This window comes from Neovison vison, chromosome 6 (genome assembly GCF_020171115.1).
Source record: "Neovison vison isolate M4711 chromosome 6, ASM_NN_V1, whole genome shotgun sequence".
Classification (NCBI taxonomy): domain Eukaryota; kingdom Metazoa; phylum Chordata; class Mammalia; order Carnivora; family Mustelidae; genus Neogale; species Neogale vison.
Window position 1 is genome coordinate 41,704,132 of NC_058096.1, and position 20,359 is coordinate 41,724,490.

At 36.1% G+C, this 20,359-nt stretch overlaps 1 protein-coding gene across 2 annotated transcripts in view; it reads left to right on the forward strand.

Moving 5' to 3' along the window:
* EPHA3 (EPH receptor A3) overlaps window positions 1-20,359 on the forward strand; it is a 363,053-nt gene that overhangs the window by 232,232 nt on the left and 110,462 nt on the right. For both annotated transcript variants that reach the window (XM_044251172.1, XM_044251173.1), the window contains exon 5: window positions 610-945. In XM_044251172.1, coding sequence (XP_044107107.1) covers window positions 610-945 — 336 coding nt within the window. The remainder of the gene's footprint in view (window positions 1-609; window positions 946-20,359) is intronic.

The following is a 20,359-nucleotide window of genomic DNA, read 5'->3' on the forward strand; positions in this document are numbered from 1 at the left end:
TTTTTTAAGCATTTGGCCCATTTCCTTCTGTTATTCATGTGCAAGTTGAAAGCTTTCTCTGCTTCACTCTCCATGCTTGGCTCACCACAAATGCAACATTTATCACGCAAAATGAATTAGTTTTTAAAGCACTTCCTGCAACAGGACCCCCAGAAAGAAGGAGAATTTTCTTTATCTTGGTTTAGATCTTGTATTACATTTGACAGAATAGGGGAGGTTATAGTCATGGGATTTGTGTTTTTACATTTCTGTTCCCTCTTGTTATGTGTTGGTCATAGGTCACAGGGAAAAAGGACTAAGATTTATAAAACTAATAGTAAAGTTTTCATAACTATTCACGAGGGCATTGAATTTAGTAGTAAATTCCCTTGTTGGACTATGTGAATGCATCTTCAACTTGAATCAAAACTCCCCCGTTCATGGCCTAGAGAGGAAGTGCTCTTGAATCCATGTGTCTATAATCTCATGGATCCTCTAAGGATGAATTAAAAGTATATAATAGAGACAAGATGGTTATTTACCTCTTTCAGTTCCATTGTAAATTATCTATTTCCCTTGTAGTAGAAAACAGAAGTGAGGCTCATTAATCTTTGTTGAACTACTTTGCAGGACCTCCATCTGCACCAAGAAATGTTATCTCTAATATAAACGAGACCTCGGTCATCCTGGACTGGAGTTGGCCCCTGGACACAGGAGGCCGGAAAGATGTTACCTTCAACATCATATGTAAAAAATGTGGGTGGAATATAAAACAGTGTGAGCCATGCAGCCCAAATGTCCGCTTCCTCCCTCGACAGTTTGGACTCACCAACACCACGGTGACAGTGACAGACCTCCTGGCACATACTAACTACACCTTTGAGATCGATGCCATTAACGGGGTGTCAGAGCTGAGCTCGCCACCAAGACAGGTCGCTGCAGTCAGCATCACGACCAACCAGGCTGGTGAGTACATGCTGGAGTCTTCCTACTCCTGCCGTCTCCGAGCCAAGTAATGGTTTTGACAGAGGGAGTGGAAAAAAGGTTGAGAAAACAATTTTTTAGAAAGACCCCCAGAATTTTCTTTTCTGTCACATTTAGACAGTTATGCTACATTGAATAACTCAATTTAATTCTTTAAGTTGGAATGATCAAATATTTTAGATAATTTTAAACTGGTTTAATCCATTGCTTTTCAATAGGGAATCTTTAAATAATTGGAACACTGGAGATGGAACTGATGGGCCTCCTTGCACATTTTGATATTCCAAAGAACTTAACAGACATTGAAACGTAGCTTGCAAAAGGTTATGCAGAATACTTAAAACTAGAAATACCTTTATCTATGTTATAATTATATCATATTTTTATATCACTATTCAGCTATTTTATGCTCCTCAGTAGCTCTGAGTGTTATTTGCTGAGATTATTCTGATTAATAAAAAAAGAAAAGAAATCCATTTTATTTGATAGATATAATTTGTACTTAAAATTCAAAGGAACTTGTGGAGAAGCGTAGTGAAAAGAGGTCTTAGTGAAGAACAGTTGAAATCACTGATCTAAAAATTTGCAAATATAAATTACTTTTATATTTTCCACTGACAATCTTTTTCCAATTGAAACAAAATGCTACATTGCCAGGTTGTAAGACAATGACCTTTAATAGGAAATAGAAAAATTAAACGATAAGCAAACTTCTCACCTTTCTTTGTCTTTACATCTACAACGTTTCTGTTCCCTTTACTAGTAGTAAATCTTGTTCTTTCAATCACCCCTTAAATCTTCTCTGTGTTTTCTCCTTCTCTGATAGTTCTTGACTATGGCTTTTGTGTTTTTGTTTTGTTTTTTTAAGCAGTGAGGAGTCCAAAATTATTTATGGGATTTCAGTTGTGATTCTCTCAAATATATGGAAAGGTCATACGTTACAAAGTCTACACATGTGACACACCCGTGGTGCCCCTTTGAGATAAGGTGGTCACAGTATTTCCATTATTGATAACTGTGATGAATGAGAAATAAACTATTTTCTTTTGTAGGCAGCAAAGCCTGTGCAAAGTTAAGCTGATGCTCATTGTATAAAATTGTTGCTCTAAGATACTGTAATTAGGGATACTACCTTCCAAGCAGCTCATGACAGAAATATCATTGATCATTTATATGGAAATAAATAATGGAGCCAAAAGGGGAGAAAAGGAAGAGACAGAATGTGGCCTAAGAACGCTTCAACTAGAACTACAGATTCTTGGGTCTGCTCCCAGGTGGGTTCACCTTGGAGCTGGAAGTCAGGATGGAGAGTCAACTCTGCCTCTTACCTGCATGTGGCTTGAATTTGGAAGTCCTCCTGCTGTCTCATGGGACTCGCCCTTTGCTCTGAGGATAGCAGGAGGTGTACTGGATGGCGTTGGCGAAGGTAAAGAGAGCTGATTAAATTCTCTCTTTGGCTGGGGAAGGTCTTAGAGCAGCAGCCAAAAAACTAGCTAAAAGACAACTCTTTTGTTTCACTTGGCTGGCGCAGGAAGATTAGTTAAATCACCAAAGTTGCACAGTTAAGAGCTGTCACCCAGGGCTAATATTCCATAAATATGCATCAGAATGACTCTGCTCATGGTTAAAATTTTGCACCACTTCTATACTAGTTCAAAGTAGCTCTAACTACTTCTGCAGGGGATTTACACAAATAGCTCTGTATTGGTTCATTTCTCAGGTACCCTGGGTAGCCTGCTAAACCCAGTGTCTCAGCTCTACTTGTCCTCTCCCATAATTTGGCAACCAAAGGATAAATGCTGGCCTAAGGCGGGGAGGTGGGGGGAGGTCTTTGCAGTCCTGCACTGGAACTCCTCCTTCTTGAGGGGACCTTGTCCCTGCTATATGATTAATAGGTATTTTGATTATTATCCCTGGCAGAGTCATGTGCAGACGTCTCCCGATCTGATTCCACACCCCTCCTTTGTTCCTACTTTGCTTCTGCTCGCCTGTGCTGGTGGAACTCTTACACTTCCACATTCTCTCTTGGTGATAAGTAAACTTTATTTGTAGAAAAGCCATGACTTTTAAATGAAGTGTGCTGTGTCATTATTTTAATCTGGTTTACTGAATCTGTACTTTTCCCCACCGGAATCTAGATCCCAGACCAAACAACATATGTTTTGCTTCACTTCAGTTAACGACATTTAAACTTCTTAACTAATATTATTTAAAAATTTGTAACTTAGGTTTACTTAACTGTCTTTATGAGACTGTCTATATGAGAGAAAGAGATGAGTAATTCTGTTGCTATATATTGCATGATTACAGCTTCTCATATTCAGTGAACACAGGGATTTTAAGAAATTATAATTATGTGGCACATGGCTTTCCCAAATCCTACATTTCATGCTGATTTACTACCTTGTTTAAAATAGGAGCATCAATCTGTGTTATAATTATCTCCCAAGTCAAACAGCAACATATAAAAACAAGCAAGAGTTCCTTATTTCCTATCTTATCATTGGCCTCTGGCTCTCTGACAATGCATTTATCAGGAAACTAATAGTTCCAGATATATACAGTGAATGAATCGAGGTAAGGGCAACCAAGAGCAGGCCAAGACATTAAAAAATAAATGGGGTTGATGCTTTGGCCCTCCCAGTTACAAATCACGAGGTAAGACAAATTTAACAGGGATGATATCAGTTACTCTCTCTAACCCCACTATCATTTTTGTAAAAAATTACAAATTTGTCTACACTATGCACCACTAAGCACTTTATATATTTATTTCAGGGTGTCTGTATCATTTCGTGTGCCTGGGGTGATAAAGGTCTTTGTTCCATCTTCAAATCCCCACAGTAAGATATATAACCAAGATTAGGAGCAATACCATTTCTCCAGGGAGTGTTTCTTTGTTTTGCTTTATTTTTGTTCTTGTGAAGGTTAATGGACTGGTAGCCTTGAAAAATGAGCTCCTACCACTAGAAAGATATGGCTGTGACAGATATGATGCCATGGTGTTTAAATTCCTCCTAGGCTCTCTATCTTTGACAAGGATATAAAGGAGGAACGTGAATGTGTCCTGTTTAATTTAGTTTCTGAGATTGAGTTTGTTGATTTTTCGCTTGATTACATTGTGAAAGCCTTGCGATGACCACATGATAAGCCACCTTCTAAATTGTAGAGGATTATGTTGTAAATTCGGATATTTGTTCAATACTTTCACAAAGTATGCCAGTGAGATCCAAAGCATGGAGTCTACATAAAGATTGTATCTATCTATGAATCTGGCAAACATGTTCAGAAAGAATTGCAGATTGTGAAAAAAAAATCTGTAAAGTTATAACTTGGTGTAAGTTGCGACTTTTTGTTTTCTTCCCTGAATGAGTGTATTTACTTCTCAGTTCTGGAAATAATCATTCCACTAGTGGACTGTCTCAGTTTATTCTCAACCTCCATCCTAGCAGCTGGCCACTTTTCACTATCCTATAGCATGTGATGATCTTAGGCTAAAATAGGGAGCACTAATAGAGACTTTAGGGCCTTTCAGTTCTGAGGTTCACCCACCCCCATTTTACAGCTGGAAAAACTGAGATCCCAGAGGCCTTTTCAACATTTCATCAAGAGATCAAACTTTTCATTTATGTCTCCCAACTCCAGTTCCATTCTTCTACCCTCAAATTCTTTCTGTCATCCTGTGATTCATGCCATGTGGCTACAAAAATAAGTGCTTAGCCATGGAGACAGAGAGGGAGATTGTTGGAACATTTACTCTAACTTATGCCATCCCTAGTAAATTTGGTCCTTGCTTCTCAGTCATTTGTCAAAGAGTTTCTTAGAGGGGTTCTGTGCTAGAATGTCCTTATCATCTCTACTCTTCAGCAAACCTAATCTCAACCTTCATGCCCTCCTTCTCCACAGATGATTTTCCCTCGGAGTTACTGTGATTTATAATAAGAAATAATACATTTGGTCTTGGTCCCAGTTCAGGACATAATGCTCCTAAAACCCCTGGAATTTCTTAAGTGATGAGAGTAATAAAGGTATATTTTGTTATTCATAATAACCCCCTCCAACCAGGCCTGCATTTATGTTAATGAATCGGCTTTTGAAAAACCCCTAAGGATGGGGTCTGATTGCCAGAGGAACCAAACCCTGTGATTAGAAGGTTGAAACTTTCAGGTCCCCTATTCCTCACCCCCCAACTCCAGGAATAGGGAGAGGGGCTAGTGATGGATTTCAATCACCAGGGGCCAATGATATAATCATTCTTGCCTATATAATTAAGCCTCCCTAAAATCCCAGAAGTTGGGATTTAGAAAGGTTCTGGGTTGGTGAACACATACAGGTGCTGGTAGATGACATGCCTGGAAAGAAGGGTCTTCTGCTACACCTTGCTGTACATATCTCGCCCATCTGGCTGTTCCTGAGTTGTATCTTTTCATAAGAAGCTGGTAATCTAGTAAAAAAATGTTTCCTGGGGTGCCTGGGTGGCTCAGTGGGTTAAAGCCTCTGCCTTCAGCTCAGGTCATGATCCCAGGGTCCTGGGATTGAGCCCTCCATCGGGCTCTCTGCTCCGAGGAAAGCCTGCTTCCTCCTCTCTCTCTGCCTGCCTCTCTGCCGACTTATGATCTCTGTCTGTCAAATAAATAAATAAAATCTTTAAAAAAATATATTTCCTGCATTGCATGAGCTACTATAGCAAATTAGTTGGACCCAAGGAGAAAGTGGTGGGAATCTCTGATTGAGAGCTGGTGGGAGAGAATCACAGATAACCAACCTGGACTTGAGATTAGCTGCTGAACGGAGGACAGGGAGACAGCCCTTAACCTGTGGGTCCAATGCTAATTCCAGGTAGATAGTATCAGAATTGAAGTCAGTTGTAGGAGACCCAGCTCATGGGTCAGAATTGCAAGGTGTGTGTTACACATTTAGCAACCAGAAGCGAAATGTTTTGTGAGTTGAGTGTTGAGATTAGAGGAGACACAGCAAAGTGTTTTGCCTCCTATTACATTGTCCTCACTTTCAAGACTGTAAGGGTTAAGAGGAAAAAGAAAATACTACTCCCCCTACCTCAAACCTGCCTTCTTTAAGTCTAATTTCCTCACTTTGTACTTACTAACTTTCACCGATTCCAGAATTTTTATAGAATGTGCTCTCAAACAAATTTCCTTCTCTTCTCGCACCTTCAGCACGAGCGCTCCTGCCTCTTTTTCTTTGCCTTTTGGGCAATTGTTTAGGTTTTCCTTCATCTTAGAGGAAGCTACAAAGAATGAAATAACAGAAGCAGCAATAATAATATTCACATAAGTGTGTGATCTTCAAGATTTCATCCCATTTTTCCTCCTAATTTTCAGACTAAGATAATACACACACACACTCTCTCTCTCTCTCTCTCTCTGTCTCACACACACACACACACACACACACACATTTTGTAGTGTAATCCTTACTTCTTTTGTTCTCTCATTCATACTAAGGTTTGATTCCTGCCCTCGTGTGATAGCAAGTCCTTCAATAATTTCCTATTTGTATCTTTATGTTAAAGTGTCAGGAAGAATATAAATTTCATGAGGCTGTGAATCTTCTCTGATGTTCGCATTTGTATTTCTCAGACATAGAACAATGTCTTCTAGCACCTTGTAATCACTCAAATGTTTACTGAATGAATGATTGTTTAATGGAAATTTTCATCATTCAAAATTAAATATATTCTCCCTCAAACAACTTTCTTTCCTTATTTTTTTTTCCTCTTTGCCAAGATAACCATCATTTCCCTAGTTCACCAGATCCTAATCTAACACTTGGAAGCATCTTTGGTTCATCTTTTACATATAAGAAGTTGTTCCATGCTACTGATTTTTCCTTTCAGTTGTTTTAGATCCTCACACTTTGTTCACCATACTTAATGTTAATTTCTAAAATTCCTGGTTATAGGGGCGCCTGGGTGGCTCAGTGGGTTAATGACTCTGCCTTCGGCTCAGGTCATGATCTCAGGGTCCTGGGATCGAGCCCCACATCAGGCTCTCTGCTCAGCCAGGAGCCTGCTTCCTTCTCTCTCTGCCTGCCTCTCTGCTTACTTGTGATCTCTCTCTGTCAAATAAATAAATAAAATCTTTAAAAATAAAATAAAATTCTTGGTTATAGCATTTATAAGTAAATGATGTGATGAATTGTAATAGTCTGTCCTCTTTTAATTATGTTGAGATTCCAAGATAAAAAGTAGGAATTTAAATAAAAATATTTTACTTCTTAGCAACTTCTTTCCACTGAGATATGTGTAAAAAGTGTTAAGAGGTCAACAAATATGTTTGAATGCCTCTTTTACCTGAATGCCATATGTGCCCAAGCCATGCAGGAATTTGCAATCTAAGTACAGAATTAAAAATAATATATATGAGGGGGCACCTAGGTGACTCAGTCAGTTAAACGTCTGCCTTTAGCTCAGGTCATGATCCTCGGGTCCTGGACAGGAAGCCCCCATCTGGCTCCCTGCTCAGCTCAGAGCCTGCTTCTCCCTCTGCCACCCATTCCCCTCCCCCCATGCCTGTGCTTGTTCATGTGCTCTCTGTCTGAAATAAATAAATAAAATCTTTTAAAAGAGCAATATATATGAAACAAATATACATAAGATGCTATGTAATTAAATTAGATAGAAATTTTGGGGAAACCTTTGAAGAAGAATTAAATGTACTTTGGAAAATAGAAATAAAGCAGATAGACGTAAAAAGAAGTATGTATATCATATCACAATATTGGAGCTGAGTTTCTTGAAGGCTAGGCTGAAAGGAAGAAATTGATCTTGTTTAAGGGGTGACAAGAACTCAGGTTGAATAGTCAAGAAAGACCAAGCAACCTGAATGTTACATAATGGGATGTTGGATAGAGATAAACACTTTGAGTGGAAGAGTAACTTCATTCAATTTGTGTTTTAAGAAGAAGTATTGAAAAGAGCAGAAAATAAAGTCAATGAATAAAATTCTTGGCATTTGAGTGACTTAATTATAATGAAAGAATGAAATAAATAACATCATTAGACTTATATGAGTATTAACATTATCTGTAATTATTATTTTCAAGTCTAACATGGCATTTTTAAAACTTTCGAGCCATAAATCCAACCCCCCAAAATAGTTTTTGGGGACTTTAACCTTTTTCTACTTGGATTCCTGGTTGCCAGATTGTTGACACTGAGTTACTACCATCAGTCCTAGAATTTTTGGACTAACTACCCTTAGTTTGACACTTAGGTAAATGCCATCCTGTTTCTCTCAATTTATGTTAGTTGAGAGAGATGTCTCTCCATTCTCTGGGTCCTAGTATTGCTCTAGTATTTCCATTTTCAATATCTCCCCAATTTGATTTTTTTTTTGCTCCAAGCATGCACATTTTTAATATTTTTTCTAGTTCCATTTAAACTTACTTTTTCTCTATGAATATTATCGTGACCCTGATTCTTATCTAGAGTGAATGGAACTTTCCCTCCTCTTTCAATTTATCCTACTAGAGTTCTGCATGTAGGTGTATAATTTCTATCATAAGATGTGATTTGTCTATTAGTAGAAAAAGAAAGAGATATCTTTAATACATCTTAAATAAGAAATACATCCTTTTAAAAAATGAATCCTAGAACTATCAGTTCCTTTTGGCTAAGTTTAGAATCTACTCTGATTTTTTACATTGATAAGACAATATTTCTAAATCTTCTACATTTCTGATTTTGAAATATGTTTACTCTATCCTCCTTGTTCTGCTGTAGTTTAGGAACGGAATATATGGATATGATATTGGAACATCTCATGTCAAAGATAGCTGATCAGTCTTTAGCGTTTCTGAGGAAGCAAATGTTTCAGTACAAAGGTAGAAAAGGCACAAAGTTGCATCTGTTATTAAAATATGAACACATATTGGTGTAGTCTTTATAGAAATATATGCTGTCACATAATTATGTAGACTGAAAATAAAGTTGATACCAGAGGAATTTGCATTAATTCTTCCAGAACATGGAGGCAGGTGTTTTGCAACATCAGTGAAGAGAGTTAGAATGATAAAGCGTGATAAAAATCAACCACAAAACAGTGAGGTAAGATTCCAGTAATGCGCTATGATGAATCCTGCCCTCCTTATTTCACTAGTATGATTAACAAGCCCTGAAAATGGAAATCTCACCCTTTTATTTCTCTTAGGGAACAAGTGAGGCCCAAGTCAGGCTCAGAGATTATGAGTGAATATATACATTATAATTTTCCTGGTGCATTTTACTTGTGTGATAATTTAGCTTCTTTCTTTCTGATTTGAAATTGAGGCAGATACCTGTGCATCTAGGAACATCACTCTGCAGTGATATGTCCTTGCGTGTCTGAAGCCTTCCACATCGCTTAACACATTAATGATGCCTTTCAGCCATCACGTCCTGGGATGGAGGCAGATTATAGTTCTGCAGCAGGAGCTATAAGCTAAACAAAATCAGAAACATAGTCTGTCCTCACAGTTATTCAGAACTTTTATGTGAACTTAAAGCAACAGCTCTATGGAGAGAACAAGTAGATGAAGACGGGGGATTCCAGGATCCAAATTAAATTTCATCCCATCCTGGGGCGCCTGGGTGGGTCAGTGGGTTACGCCGCTGCCTTCAGCTCAGGTCATAATCTCAGGGTCCTGGGATCGAGTCCCGCATCGGGCTCTCTGCTCGGCAAGGGAGCCTGCTTCCCTCTCTCTCTCTCCCTGCCTCTCTGTCTACTTGTGATCTCTCTCTGTCAAATAAATAAATAAAATCTTTCAAAAAAAATTTTATCCCATCTTCGTTTCTGATCCTTAGCACAACTACTATCCATGGAGCAGACAGGTGCATGGACTGTGCTTGTCTTTCTTGTTGGTTTCTCCTAAAGGATGTTCACAAGAGTAGACATATCAACAAGTAGACATATCAACAAGGAAGAAATGGCAGTGTTAACTAAAGCATATAAATTCTAAGAAAGAAATAGCCATTTAATGCTAACTTGTGCCATCTTCACTGCATCTTTCCAAGAGCAAAAAATGCTTCTTTGACAACAGAAATCTTTATTGTTCTTATTTGCCCCCAACAGAACATTTTTAGTTTCAAAACATAGAAAAAACAGTGATTTAACTTTTAAATGTGCTCTACCCTTTAAGGGTTAAATTAAACATGGAAGGTCCTTAGGGAATAATTGTAATATGTGAAAATCATTGAGAAATTGAGTAGATGAACATATCCAAAAGGAGAAGATGCTCTGTTCTCAGAAGCAAATGTTTTACTACCATTGGCCAGACTCTTTCATAACAAAATTTTTTCATAATAAACAAGTAATGCAAAAAAAGAAATATATGAAAGTGGTTATTGTATTATTGTAAAATCTTGACTGACTGGCATGTAGATCATATGATGCTTTTTCTTTTAAAATCAAAATTTCACATGATTTGAGCAATGCTGATAAGAACTAGAAACCTGAATTGCCTTATTAGAGAGTTATTTATCCCAACCTTTCTTGTTAAAATCAAACAAAACCCCAAATTTCTAAAGTAGCTTTGAAAGATTGTGCTTCCTATTAATCAATGCTACTTTAAGAATATCTATCTTGGGGGCGCCTGCGTGGCTGAGTCAGTTAGCTGTTCCACTCTTGGTTTCAGCTCAGATCATGATCTCCTGGGTCCTGAGATTGAGGAGCATTGAGCTCTGTGCTCAGCAGGGAGTTTGCTTGAAGATTCTCTTTCTCTGCCCCACCCCCCACTTGTTCCCATTCTGTCTCTCTCTCTCAAAAATAAATAAAAACCACAAATATTTAAAGACAAATAAATGAATAAATAGCATTTACCTTGAAAACTTGTTATGATCCAGAAATAATCTCTTATTGGTTTTTATTTTCATCTCATTAGGAAAAAAATAATTATAACAAATCAAAAGAGAGAAAATCTTTGTTCACAATTTTGTCTAAGAACTAGACAGGGTAGGAGAGTTCTGGAATGGGTGTCCAAAAAGGCTCTCTGTGCTCCCAATCTGATCCTCTGAATGGGTCACTTATCATAGCTATTGTTTTATATTTTTAATAAAACATTTACTATTTATTATTATATATTACATACATTAATATGTATTATTAATTATTATTTTTATTTTTATTTTATAAAAGAGGAATTTATTCCCATTTTTATTTAAAAATGAATTAAGGCAGTTACTGAACTAAACTGGAGCCCTTGCGTCCTTTCTAAAATACATAAAATACTTCACACAGATTGTTGTGAGGAGTAAAAAAATGAGAGACAGCATAAGTAACCAAGGAAGTGCTTAAAAAAGTCATTGTGCCCCATTTCCAGTATAATCATACCGATCTTGTTTTGTCTAGAGGGCAATAAAAAATGAAATAAAATACATATGAATAAATATTAAAACATGAGATCAAGTTCTGAAATATTCTATTTGATGTGATTGGTTTAGGCCCCAGTTCTTTCAAAATTATAATTCGTATGTGTAATGTGGAACAACTCTCAGTATAAGTAGCTATTCTTGCTCCTTTCATCACACATCTTTGTGTGTGTGTGTGTGTGTGGTGTGTGTGCCTATGTATATATAGGCTTTGAGCCAGCACTGAGGTGTCCCTGTGAAGGTCTAATCAAAATGTCTAATAGGCAGTTGGATATATTGGTCTATTCTGCTGAGACTTGAGCAAGGACAAGACCCAAACACATCCATAAAATAAAGGGATGTGGGGCGCCTGGGTGGCTTAGTGCGTTAAAGCCTCTGTTTTCAGCTCAGGTCATGATCCCAGGGTCCTGGGATTCAGCCCCACATTGGGCTCTCTGCTCAGCGGGGAGCCTGCTTCCTCCTCTCTCTGTCTCTGCCTGCCTCTCTGCCTACTTGTCTGTCAAGTAAGTAAATAAAATCTTAAAAAAAAAAATAAAAAATAAAAGGATGTGTGGGGTGCCTGGGTGGTTGAATCAGTTATCTGTCTGACTTTTGTTATCAGGTCAGACCTTGATCTCAGTGTTGTGAGTTGAAGCCCTGCACTGGGCTTCATGCTAGGTGTAGAGCCTACTTCAAAAATAAATAAATAAGTTAATTAATTAATTAAAAGTATAGGTAAGAATAATAAAATGATAGTCCAGCAAAGAATGTCCCTAATGATTAAAGAAAAGAAATGGTCAGAGATATAGGAAGAAATCAATGACAAAATATTATTTTTTTAAGTTTTAAATTCCAGCTAGTTAACAACATAGCATGCTTGTATCCCTTTGACTTAGTGTTTTTCTATTCTTTAGCAGTGCAAGTGCTGGACCATAACTTTTTTAGGAACCCTCATAACCTTTTCCATTGTGGATCCACCAGTTTGCATGCCCATAAACAGTTCAAGAGGGTTCCTTTTTCTCCACATTCTCCCCAACACCTGTTGTTTCTTGTGTTGTTGATTTTAGCCAGTCTGACAGTTGTGAGGTAACATCTCATTGTAGTTTTGATTTGCATTTCCCTGATGGTAAGTGATAATGAACACCTTTTCATGTGTCTGTTGGCCATCTGTATGTCTTCTTTGGAGAAATGTCTGTTCATTTTTTTTAATTGGATTATTTGTTTTTTGTGTGTGGAGAGGAGATTTTTAAGTCCTTTATATATTTTGGATACTAACCCTTTACCTATCTATTATTGGTAAATATCTTCTCCCATTCAGTATGTTGCTTTTTAGTTTTGTTGATTGTTTCCTTTGCTGTGCAGAAGCTTTCTATTTTTATAAAGTTCAGGTAGTTTATTTTTGCTTTTAAGTCTCTTGCCTTAGGAGACATTTCTAGAAAAAAAATACTGCTATGGTCAACGTCAGAGAGATGACTGCCTGTGTTCTCTTCTAGGATTTTGATGGTTTCCTGTCTTACATTTAGGTCTTTAGCTTATTTTGAATCTTTTGTGTGTGTGTATGGTGTAAGAAAGTGGTCCAGTTTTATTCTTTTGCACATTGCTGTCCAATTTTCCCAACACTGTTTCTTTTTCCCATTGAATATTTGCCCTGCTTTGTCAAAGACTAATTGACTATATAGTTGTGGGTTCATTTCTGGGTTTTCTATTCTGTTCTACTGATCTGAGTCTCTATTTTGTACCAGTACCATACTGCTTTGATTACTATAGCTTTGTAATATAATATAATGTAATATATATATAAAATAGCTTTGTAATGTAAGTCCAGAATTGTGATGCAATTAAGCACAATTAAGATTGCTTTGGCTATTCGGGGACTTTTGTGGCTCCATACAAATTTTAAGATTCTTTATTCTAGCTCTGTGAAAATGTGGTTGATATTTTGATAGGTTTACATTAAATGTATAGATTGTTTTGGCTAATGTAGACATTTTAACATTTCTAATCCATGAGCATGGAATGTCTTTCCATTTCTTTGCATCATCTTGAATTTCTTCATCAATGTTATAGTTTTCAGAGTATAGATCTTTCCCGTCCTTGGTTAAGTTTCTTCCTAGATATCTCATTATTTTTGGTGCAATTGTAAATGGAATCAGTTCCTTGCTTTCTCTTTCTGCTGCTTCATTACTATTGTATAGAAATGCAACAGAAATGCAATGTACATTGATTTTTGTATACTGCAAATTTACTGAATTCATTTATCAGTTCTAGCAGTTTCTTGGTGGAGTCTGTCAAGATGTCTATATATAGTGTCATCATCTGCAAACAGTTAGTTTTACTTCTTCCTTTGTAGTTTAGATGCCTTTTATTTCTTTTTGTTGTCTGATTTTTGTGGCTAGGACTTCCAGTCCTGTGTTGAATAAAAGTGGCAAGAGTTAAGATCCTTCTTTTTCCTGACCTTTGGGGAAAATCTCTCAGTTTTTCCCCATTAAGAATGATGTTAGCTGTGGGCTTTTCATATATGGTCTTTGCTATGTTGAGGTATATTCCCACTAAACCTACTTTGTTGAGGGTTTTTATCATAAATAGATGCTGTGCTTTGTCGAATGCTTTTTCTCCATCTATCAAAATAGTTAAATGTTTCTCATCCTTTTCCTTGTTGATGTGCTGTATACTGTTGATTGATTGGCAAATATTAACCATCCTGGCTACACAGGAATAAATCCCATTTGATCATGGTGAATTATTTTTTAATGCATTGTTGGATTTGGTTTGCTAGTATTTTTTTGAGGATTTTTGCATCTATGTTCATCAGAGGTATTGACATGCAGTTTTCTCTCTCTCTCTCTCTCTCTCTCTCTCTTTTTTACGGTGTCTTCATCTGGTTTTGGTATCAGGGTAATGCCGGCCTCAGAATGAATTTGGAACTTTTCTTTCTTTTTCTCTATGTTGAATATTTTGAGAATAAGTGTTAACCCTTTTTTAAATGTTTGGTAGAAATCACCTATGAAGCCAGCTGGCCCTAGACTTCTGTTTGTTGGGAGTTTTTTGATTACTAAGTCCATTTATTTGCTGGTAACCAGTCTGTTTGAATTTTCTATTTCTTTCTGTTTCAATTTTGGTAGTTTATATGTTTCTAGGAATTTATCCATTTCTTCTAGTTTGTCCATTGTGTTGGCAGATAGTTTTTCATAACATTCTCTTATAATTGTTTGTATTTCTATGGTGTTAATTGAGTAACAATCTCCTTTCTCATTTGTTATTTTATTTATATAAATCCTTCCTCTGAGAAAAGAATATTTTAACAATCATTTCATATAGATTTAAAATAATAAAATTCTAACCAAAGAAACAATGTTGTGATGTGAAACAAAGATTTTGTGATTACTTAAAATACTGTAAATAAGACTGGAAGGACAAATACAACACGATTGCACTGGTATGTGGAATCTAAAAAACAAATGAATAAATAAATAAGCGAAAAATCAGAATAGAACTATAAGCGCCAAAAACAAAGAAAGGGGCCAGGAGCTTGAACAAAATGGTAAAAGGGGTGGGAGATTCAGATTTCCCAGTTATGGAATAAATAAATCATGGGAAAAAAAAACACAGCATAGGGGCGCCTGGGTGGCTCAGTGGGTTAAAGCCTGTCTTCGGCTTGGCCCCACATTAGGCTCTCTGTTCAGCGGGGAGCCTGCTTCCTCCTCTCTCTCTCCCTGCCTCTCTGCCTAATTGTAGATCTCTGTCTGTCAAATAAATAAATAAAATATTTTTTAAAAAAAGACACAGCATAAGGAATATAGTCAATGATATTATGATAGCAATGTATGGTGACAGATGGTAGCTATACTTGTGGTGATCCTAGCATAATATAGAGAAATTGAAACAGTACTACCCTGTACACTTGAAACTAATGTAATATTGTGTGTCAAGAAAAGAAAAAAAAAGCCTATAAGGAGGTTTGAGGAACTGTCCTTGAAGAATAAAGCTTGAAGGCTGTTCTCCATGGTTCCTCAAAACCAGCTAGTTAGGAAAACAAAAATACACCTTATGAACTTTGACCTTGAGAAGTTGTGTGACTTCCTAAAACTTTACAGCTTCTCCATGCCTATTACATATTAATCTGTTAAGAAATAAAAGCAAATTCCTAAAAGGAAAAAAAGAAATTCAATTACTTAGGAAATGCTCATCTTTTATCATTAGACTATTAGTTCTTTCTTGAAGTATATTTCAGTAAGTTTATTATATTTCCAAGAGAATATTTTAAATGCCAAAAATTATGCTCTCTACAGATATTAAAGAAAAATGTTTTTCTTCATGTGCTGTTTATGTGTTTGTTTCATCTTATTATTTGCATACAGATTTTGAGCAAGTTTGTCCATCTTTTTCTACCTGTGGAGGTTGTGTATATATCCTCTAAGGAATACTTATTACAGTTACGCAGATTTCCAATATACCAGGAAAAAGATTCTCTATCTTTGTTTCATTGAGTAAGGCTTAATTTATTTTCCTTCTATATAAAAATGGTTGCAAAAAGGTTTCTCATCATTGACATCTGAAATACATTGCCTAATATGCCATTAACTTTCAGTAAAGAACATAACATAGTTCTTTATTGATTTGAATTGATATGGTAGAAAAACTTGATCTAGTTGGAAATTTTTATTTCTGAATAGTTTAAAAAATAAATCCCATCAATCTTCCTTGAAATATGCATCCATTTTAAACTATTTTCATAAATTCTTATTATTACGGATAGAAGATAGATGTCCTTACTGAAGTCCTGATATGAAATAGTTAGATAAAGAATGAAGTTTTACAACTTGCTATTTATGTGTGTATGTGCATGTGTGTGTATATTCAAAGCTCAAGAAGAATTCATTGCTCAGAAAGAGTGAAATTATAAAATGTTTATAAAGTCTAACATCTGAGAGGAGAAAATCTCTTTTCTACTAAATTGATTAAATTTGGGCATTTTTACTCTTTCTTATTTATAAAATAAGGATTAGCTCTACATTGAGACAGGGTAAAGATGAGAACCAATGCCTGTAATATCCTGTATATTGCTTGCTACTATTAAGTGACCAACACTTGCTTGGTAGTTAGTATATTTAATGAACTTTTGGAACATGAACAAGAAATGCAGTCTTGAAGATCAAAATAACTTTTAGGTAACTCCTTGTTTTTTCTGTCGGTAAATCACACACATGACTAATTGCTTTCTTCTGTTGCCTAAGTGATGACCGAGTGCTTAGTATCGCCAGGTACTATCCTGGGTGCACTGTGGATAAAGTGATGATTAAGATGTGGCTACTATTTTCAAGGAGCTCTCAGTTTAGTAAGAGATCTTAAAGATTTTAAGCAACCAGCATGAAATTGATTGGTTTGGCCAAGAAAAGGCAGGCAAAGCCAGCTGCCAGGAGACTTCAACAAGCATCAGCAGCTCAGTGAAGCCACCCAATGAAACAGATTTATCTCAGACTCACAGATAATGCCAAATTATGTGTAATAGCTTCATATTTTTAAAAATTATTATTTCTAAAGGAGAGAATTTAGATGCTAAAAAACAGAATACTATCTCAAGTATTTCCACAAACAGGAAAAAGGAAAATTATGTACAAATTAAGTGATAGTTCCAGGCCAAATTTAGTGATATCCCAGCTGAATTTGTCTGGGTTGTATAAAGCACTTAGTCAAAATATACGAACTTATAATAGTGGGATAAGACCAGATATTTATATCTGTCTAGTGAAACTCCACATCGGTCTCACTCATCAATCTGTGCATTCACTCTTCTGCTGATCAACCAAGCTTTTTAACTATATGTAATGAAGCATTCTACTTAAATATACAAATTTATAGATAGTTACCACATAAAGTATATGAAATTAGAATACACTGAAATCATTGATAGTAATTATCATGGAAAAAACTATCTCAGCAAATTAAGAAAATGTCAGAATTTTAGAAACATTCATAATAATCTTTATAAGCATGAATTAAAATTTTTCTACAGATACATAGCCATAATATAACACTGATGACTTAATAATATGCCAGGTTTTACTACTCTATCTGCTAATATTTATTAGGACATCCATGTTTACGAATATCACCTATTTCTGAAAGTTAAAAGACACTGCTCACTCTATTACAAATAAAAAACTATTGAAATGAGTTTCAAAGAGAAATCTATCAGAGAAATTAGATATATAGGAATAATCTGCCATTCTTTATATCAGTCAACCTGCATATACACTTAATTGGGAGATGAGTTTATCTTCTTGGGGAGTACTTAAAAAGATTCTAAATGTGGATTTCACCTGTAATACTGGTATTTATATTACCATTTACTATAATTTTTAGGATACTGGATGAAGTTTTAAAAGTTTATATATATTTTTTCAGAAATAATCATTTCTCTGCTATTAGTAGTTTCTTATTTATTATTTTGTTTTGTTATTTCTTATTGGATTGGTGGACATTAGCTATTTTATATGTATTTGTGTGTATCTTCCAGTTGTAGTAGCCTAAAGGCTACTTTTTATGTTGAATGGAAACAAAAATCAGCATATGTGTTATGTAAAGTATCAACCAGGTGTGGAGTGCCAGCAATTTGCTAAACACTGGTACTGGGTATTTTATAGGTATCATTGAAGCCTTAAAAATCTCTATACTTGGAGCATCATTACCCTAACTGATGGAAGAAAAGCTGTTTTAAGACTAGTTCTCTAGCCCTATTTATCTAGCTTAGGTGGCCGAGGAGAATTTGGACCCAGGACTTCCCAATACAGTGGTTTTCCCAACTGTCAGCAAACAACTTACTCCTTTCAGGAAGTTAGTTCAACCACGTGTCACCAGGACTCTTACAGCTTAACAATGTACTTAAATCAAGCCCCGGTTTTCATGTCCTGAACTGTATTTCAAAGAGAATTTCACTTCTGTAAATAGAAAAGTGATATCACTTGCCAGAACTTTATCACTAATTAGACAAATGTTGTCCACCTTACTCCTAAGATCCTTCCACAAACCGCTAAGGGTGAAGTTGGGCCACTTGGAGTAGCATTCTTCTTCTCACCCATACGATCTTGTTGTCAGTTGCTAATATGGGACTGATAACCCACAGATATCCTCATCTTAAGACCAACTCTGTCCTTCCAGGTTATTTAGACCAAAGCTGTTAGATGTATGCTTGCCTCCTTTCTTTCCCTCACACTGTTACATCTGGTCCATCAGCATTATCATAAAAACATATGCCTTCCAAATCCATCAAAATCTGCCCACTTCTTACTATGTTCATTGCTACGTTTGTTCCATCATATCTTATGTAGATTACTTAAAATCTGACTGGATTTCTTCCTTCCCCCATACCTTCTCTATGAAATAAGCCTCTCATAACTATATTAGTGTTTAATATCATGAACTATTTCATTATGTAGATTAATAATGTTTACTTTTTTCTGAAATACTGTTTAACAGGTATAATTTCCTAATTATTTCAAATATTTTATTTACTTTGTTTCTTCCTAAAGGAGACAAGCATTATTTTTTTTTATTTGATCATAAAAAGATGAAAGAACCTCTCATATGACCTGATAGATTTGTTTAAAAAACTAAAATAAAAGGTTGGGGGAGGGGGCTCAGGCAGGAATTGCTACTAATAATTGCATGTTCTTAAACACTGACTCATGATTTTGATGATTTACTAAGTCAATAGATTGGACACTTGACATTTCTTTCCTCACTTAAAATCTCACATATAAAATATTCACCTGAATCTTATCTAGAGTGCACATATGGTTTTGAACCCAGAAGTATACACTGAAACAATAAGAAAAAGGATGCATTAGTTTTGCCCAGAGTATAGCTCAGGCCTTCTCGTATCCTTTGTCCTTTGGAAATAAAGGCCCATGAGTTCCTAATCTATATATTTTGTTGAGATCCATTTTTAAAAGGTGTCATGTGTAGCCCAAGATATGAGCTTGAAAGTTGATATGAGTGGTGCTTTGTGACAGAACCACAGATGTTCAGTACATGATATATTTATTTTTTACCCCAGTGGCCCTTATAAAAAGGGCCAGAAGATCGGCTTATAACAAGTCAACTAATGACATGATATAGAGAGGCCCCTGGTTCAGTGGCTGTTATCACAGCTGTGTCCCATTACATATTAGATACCTAGAACATGCTTGCATTCCGAATGGCATTTATCTTTTGAATTTCAAACATTCCTGCCATAAATAAGGATTTTCTGCTTTTCAAAAATGTTTCACAGTTTAGTCTAGGGAACACTGAAAGGTTGCTTTTACTTAATGAGATCCCCCCTTCAAGGATTCCTAGAGCTAAGATGAGCATTTTCTGAGCGCTCATCTCCACAGACCTGCGCTGCTCTCCTCTCTATTTCTTGCTATTCCCTTAGCCTGGAGAGGTGATAATAACTTGAATTTCACAAACCAAGCAGTGAGAGTTGCCTGTGATCACGATTTAATAATTCTCTCTTTGTTCCTTCTTCCAATGGGAGGTAATGGAGTCTATCATGGAATGATGGCCTACACTAGTGCTATGGGAAAAGCAAGATTTGTGTATGTGTTTAACATAGAGTACATATGTAGTTAACACTGTGCCTTAAATATATCCCAAGTGAAAGTATGAAAAATGATGGTCACTCCTACCTTCCCAAGGACCTGGTTATAATTTGAAAGTGCTAAAGGCTCCTGCACTGAAAACCCAATACTGTAGTTTGAACCTGAAGAATGGCTAATGTGAGATGACCCCATGCCAGAAATAATAACCACTATTATTTCTTTCAAAAATAAGTGTATTGGCCCATCTTGTCTTTTCAAAGTGGAACTCGCTGCTAATAATCAAGTGTGTGTTCGTTTCTTTTGGAGATGTCTATGTCTCATGTCTTGAGAAATAAACCATTTGAAGACCAAAATGCATTATGTGTATCTATGATTCAGGGAGAAACACAATCATTTTCCTTTTGTTCTCCAAATACTCATTGGGCTGGTGGGAGATTAGCCTGCATAGTTATTGTGAGGGTAGCAACTG